Source organism: Urocitellus parryii, chromosome 11 (genome assembly GCF_045843805.1).
Source record: "Urocitellus parryii isolate mUroPar1 chromosome 11, mUroPar1.hap1, whole genome shotgun sequence".
Classification (NCBI taxonomy): Eukaryota; Metazoa; Chordata; class Mammalia; order Rodentia; family Sciuridae; genus Urocitellus; species Urocitellus parryii.
In genome coordinates, this window is record NC_135541.1 from 65189721 (window position 1) to 65195559 (window position 5839).

General features: G+C 39.0%; 1 protein-coding gene across 1 annotated transcript; it reads left to right on the top strand.

Moving 5' to 3' along the window:
* Window positions 1–2970: 2970 nt before the first annotated feature.
* On the top strand, window positions 2971–3972 carry LOC113194863 (S-adenosylmethionine decarboxylase proenzyme 1-like). Its single transcript, XM_077791462.1, has 3 exons — window positions 2971–3142; window positions 3458–3828; window positions 3922–3972. Exons 1-3 carry the CDS (start codon window positions 2971–2973, stop codon window positions 3970–3972), a joined length of 594 nt encoding a protein of 197 aa, XP_077647588.1.
* Window positions 3973–5839: the final 1867 nt, after the last annotated feature.

Sequence of the window (5839 nt, forward strand, 5' to 3'; positions counted from 1 at the left end):
TTTTTATTTTAATACAGGGTCTTGCTGAATTGTCCAGGCTGGCCTTGAATTTGCAATCCTCTTGCCTCCACCTTCCAAGTAGGTGGGACTACAGGCATGCACCACTGTGCCCACTATGAGACTTTTTTCTTAAATCCATTAGTGACAGCTAAACAAAGGTCAGGCAAGTGAAAAATAAAGGATATAAGAGAATTGTTTCTGATGGATTTGAATATTTTTTTAATATCAAAATTCTTGTTAAAGGGGCTGGGACTGTGGCTCAGCGGTGGAGCGCTCGCCTAGCACGTGCGGGGCCCTGGGTTCGATCCTCAGCACCACATAGATAAATAAAATGGAGATATTAATAACTAAAACAAATAAATATTTTAAAAAAATTCTTGTTAAAGCATAGTCACTCAGCAAAGAATGAAAATCTGGAAGAATTTGCAAAACAGTGTTCTGAACTTGAAAATACTTAAGTTGCTTCATTCATTAACTACCCCAAGGAATGCACACTTGAGAAAGGAATTCTTCCTGATCTTTGCTACATGTGAGAATGACCTGTGGTGACTAGAGATGGACAGATGCACAGTCCAGATTAGAAATCATTAGTCAGAAGGAGGAGACAAGGAAAACAAGGAATTCCAAGAAAGCTGTCTAACTGAACTGCTTCTGAATAAGAGTTTTCTGAATGCAGGCAAGTGGAGCTGGGGTGCAGGGACTAAATGGGGTTTCTCAACCTTGGCACGGTTGATCTCTGAGCTTCAAAATTCTTCATTGTGGGACTATCCTCTGTATTGTAAGATGCTTAACAGCCTCCCTGATCTCTACCCACAACATGCTAGGAGTGGCACTTCCTCAGTTATGACAACAAAAAAATTACTCCAGACATTTCCAAATGTCCCCAGAGTGAGAGAGTGTTCATTCTTTCCTCCCCAAGAACCACTGGGATAGGAGGAGAGTGGGGAGTTCCATGGAGAGGAAGTCACATTGTGCTGACATGGGACCAAATCCAAGCAAGGGAACAGGAGTTTGTTGCAGCTAGTGTGGGGTGGGGGTGGGGGCAAGAAACAAATAAGTTTAGGAGGTAGTAAGCCCCTGTTTACAACACAAAAGGCCATGATGAACTCCTTAACTACAAGTTGTAAATATACAACTTTGTTCTGTTGTCTACAAAACACTCACGGAAGAGATTCAAGATAGCAAATTACAGGAAGGTTGCATCTCCAGTTGCTCCATGGCTCAGGATTCAAGCAGAGGAAGTACTGCTTCTTAGTGAGGTGGGTGAACGAAGGAATGCACTAAAATTCAACATTGGACAGAGTGTCTAAGAGACTCAGAAATTCGGGTGCACTGAACAAAGAACAAGAAAGAGTACATTGGAGCCAAGCCAGGTGTGGCAACAGCAGCGCTAGTTCACCACCGAGGGGGAGGGTTGAGAGAAACACGAAAGATGGACCTGTAAACCAGGAAAGCAGCCTGAACTTAGTTGTGAGACTGCACAACAGACCGGTGTTTGAAAAGTGCTCTGTATTTCTCAACTAGGAGGTAGAGAGCCGAGGGGTTTTCGAGTCGGAAAAACAAAGAGGAGTGAAATTCACTTTTCCTTTGAGTCTGGTAGCTCACAAGACCATTTGAGGGTTGGGAATCTGAACAGGCAGTGTGAATACATTCAGGAACTAAGACCATATTCATGGGTGCAGTGTGTAAAGGATAGTCTCCCCTGACCCATAAGGAGAATTTTGAGGAGGTTTCTAAGATCCAGACTCCAAGCAGTGATCAGTAACTGCCTGGCCATAGGGGTGTGTTGATCTAATCTCCCCAGAGCAGATATCACCCAACAAAGGCCCCAACACTAGATTAGACCTAAGCCCTAGCCAGTGGAACTCCCCTTACAGAACTCTACAGCAGTCCCAACTGGGGAGTGCATTGATCCAGGTCTGTGTGGACAAAACTTCAATCAACAGAACCTCTCATTCCATCCTACTTTATACTGATGAGAAGGGAAGCTGAGAGCTATTTCAATCAGCTTCAGTTTTAGGGTACTCCAGTTGACAGCTCAGGGAGCAACTCAAAAAGAGAAAGGGCTTCACAACTCCCAGACTTTGTGTATGCTATATCTCTCTCTGATTCTCTCTCTGAACCTAGCTCAAGAAGAAATGGAACGAAAAACAGTCGGGCACAGGCAGTGACCATCCATTCTCAACAACTGTTTTGAACACCTCAATCAAGACAATTTTTTTCATTTTTTATTAACTTTTTTCCTTTCTTTTTGCTTTTGTGTTCTTGCTGGGCTGATTGGTTCATGGATATGTGTATGTGTGTGTGTATGTGTGTGTGTGTGTGTGTGTGTGTGTGTGTATGTGTGTCTATGTATGTATGTATATGTATTGTATATATAATACATTATATATATTATACATGTTTTTTCCCTTTTTTCTCAGTTTTATCATTTTTCTTACAATAATTATTTTTAAAGTTAGCCACACTCAAACTTTCATTGCACTTAAATAGGGCGGGGGTTGTGGCTTAGTGGTAGAGTGATGCCTGGCACATGCAAGGCCCTGGGTTCAATCATCACCACCACATAAAAATAAAATAAAGGTATTATGTCCAACTAAAACTAAAAACATAAATATTTAAAAAAATAACAATACAATGAAAACAAGAGGCAAAAACTCAGACTAATGACCAGGACCCAAATAGAAATGGCTAGGCATGGGACCTTGGATCCCATTCACAGACATTTTCTCCTGCAGCAAAACCAAAATTAACACAAAGTCTATGGATACCACACCTATAAGGGAGAGGGGAATCTCAATCTAGATTATAAGGAAGCTTATGAGAGTAGTGTGTTTGTCTCCAAGAGACATTTTGAAGACATTTGGTACCACCCTCTTGCTGAAAGCACTGTTTCCCCTATTGAAGCTTACTAAGGATTACAGTGGGTTTGACTCAATTCAAAGCTTCTTTTATTCTTGTAAGAATTTCATGAAGCCGTCTCATCAAGGATACCCACACCAGAATTTCCAGGAAGACATAGATGCAATTTTCCCAAATGGAACAATGTATTTTACGGGACTTATGAATTCTGACTGTTGGTACTTGTATACTCTGGATTTCCCAGAGAGTCGGATAATAAGTCAGCCAGATCAAACCCTGGAAATTTTTTTTTAATTTTTATTCTAATTTGTTAAATATGACAGCAAAATGCATTACAATTCATATTACACACATAGAGCACAATTTTTCATATCTCTGGTTGTACACAAAATATATTCATACCATTCGTGTCTCCATACATGTACATAGGGTAATAATGTCCATCTCATTCCTTCATCTTTTTTACCCCCTTCCCTTCCTTTCCCTCCCCTTTGCCTTATCTAGAGTTTGTCTAATCTTCCCATGCTCCCCCTCCCAACCCCACTAGGAGTCAGCCTCCTTATATCAGAGAAAACATTTGGCATTTAAACCCTGAAAATTTTGATGAGTGAGCTTGACCCAGCAGTTACTAACCAATTCTACATGAAAGATGGTGTTACTGCAAAGGGTGTCACTCATGAGAGCGGAATTTGTGACCTGATACCAGGTTTTGTCATTGATGCTGTACTGTTCAATCCTTGTGGGTATTCAATGAATGGAATAAAAAAGAATGGAACTTATTGGACTATTCACATCACTCCAGAACCAGAATGTTCTTATGTTAGTTTTGAAACAAACTTGAGTCAGATCTCTTATGATGATCTGATCAGGAAAGTTTGGGAAGTCTTCAAGCCAGGAAAATTTGTGACCACCTGGTTTGTTAGTCAGAGTTCTGAATGTCACACAGTGCTTTCTTCACCCCAGAAGAAATGCATTACAATTCATATGACACCTATAGAGCACAATTTTTCGTATCTCCAGTTGTATACAAAATATATTCACGCCAGAAGAAAGCACTGTGTGGCATTTAGAACTCGTCTTGATTGCCAGAGTGCTATGTTAGTTAAATGATTACAACTTTGTTTTTACTAATCTTGCCAAGAAGCAGCACAGCAGAGTTGATTGAGGAAAATGAAGAAAAAAATTCAAAAAGAGAACACCCACAGAAGGTGGTGGCTGCTTTATAGATGTTGGTACTGGGGGCTATGCTTTCCATAACCACCACCTGTAGTTGCAGAAAGTCCTAGACTAATGATAGCGTAATCATTTTGAAGTGTATGCATTATTATATCAAGGAGTTAGATATCTTGCATGGAGGCTGTTTTCTGTGTTTAGGTATTCTCTGCCACTCTTGCTGTGAAATTGAAGTGCATTCAGAAAAAAACTTTTACTATATTAAACTTTACAACACTTGTGAAAACAATTTCGACTGGCTTATGCACAGTATAATATATCTGCAGGTATTGTCCAAAATTCCTCACAGACAAGGCTTTCGTCCTCATTAGGTGTTGGCCTCAGCTGAACCATCTGGGACTGTTCTGTTAAATTGCTGCCAGAATTTTATATCCAGTGACCTCAACTTTCTAGAACATATTGTCTACTAATGTTATTGAAACTAGTTTCTACTTCATAGAGATGTTTTTGGCAACCACAATTAAATTTTTCTTTCACAAGTCCTTAAGAAAATTATTCTAATTACTCATTTTGTGTATTACTATTTTTATAATTGTTTCTGCATTTGTAGTCCTTTGATTTCTTCCCTCAACCTGGTGTCTTCCCCTCCAGCCCCACAAATGAAGCCATGTACTTACACTGTGGGTTTATATACTAATCTTATACCCCAGGTGCGAGAATTAGGAAAAGTCCCTGGGCTTGATGTTCTTTTAAGGGCATATTAATTTGGCCTCCTTTTTAATGGCATGGGCTCTTTTGGAAGGTAAGTGACAAAATTACATGTCTCCCACAAAATAATTTTTAGCATCTCCAATGTTGACTAGCAGGGAGGACGTGGAGAGTTATAGATTGAGATTAGGGTATACTGAACTGTATACCCCATGCTATGCTGTGCTCTTTCATAAATGAGATTAGCTTCTAATGGGGTACCATGCCTGTACTAACTTCCTAAGTAGTGGTATAAAAGGATTTTTATCTCTAAGTAGATAAGTAGGGAGATTTAGCATACAGGTTGTCCTGGATTCATTAAGTCCTGTCATCTTGGATCATCTACTTAAATTTTACTTTTAGTAGCCATTGCCAGTAATTTCCTTTAATAGTGTATTGTGAACTTTGGTTCAAAGCAGAATCAGTGTTTTTCCATATTAAGACTTAGAAGTTCTGTGATTAAGTAAAGTAACACACGTTTATGTTCATCTGTTCCTGCATCATATTCCTTCCACCACGGTATCCACAAGATCAAATGAATGACTGCCCAGAATGAAAACTGTCCAGATTATTCAGATATTATCATATAGCAGAGTATATGGATAGATTTTTAAAAATTAAAATTCTAAAAATATTCAATGGGAAATGACTCGGTGTATAGGCTTTCAAGAGTTGGGATCTTTTAGCTATATTTGCAAATACTGTGGTATTTAAGCAACTGAGAGAACAGGAAAAAATGACTACATTTTGTATTTCTTGAACTCACAATATTTTCTTGATAATTTCTGGATTGATGCTTTATTCCTTCCATAATTATAAATGAAACACATTTTCAATGTTTCTAAACATAAAATCTACTTGATTTGAAATCACATGGTTGGAACACTGTTTGACTTATATCTCGAGTATGCTGTTGACTGAATGTTTCATTGAGGAAGCTCTCAATCAGCTTGATCTGTCTGATTCTGTAATGAGCACAGCACCAAATGTTTTGACTTGCTCTGTTGTGAGGACCTATACTCAACATGGATTTTGTTTTGGATCAGTATCCCAGTAG

Excerpts from the sequence above, each read along its gene's own strand:
- LOC113194863 (XM_077791462.1), top strand. The coding sequence starts at position 2,971 with ATGAAGCCGTCTCATCAAGGATACCCACACCAGAATTTCCAGGAAGAC. Across the intron at positions 3,143-3,457 it reads TCAGCCAGATCAAACCCTGG|AAATTTTGATGAGTGAGCTT; the intron begins AAATTTTTTTTT and ends TTTAAACCCTGA. Across the intron at positions 3,829-3,921 it reads TGCTTTCTTCACCCCAGAAG|GTGGCATTTAGAACTCGTCT; the intron begins AAATGCATTACA and ends AGAAAGCACTGT.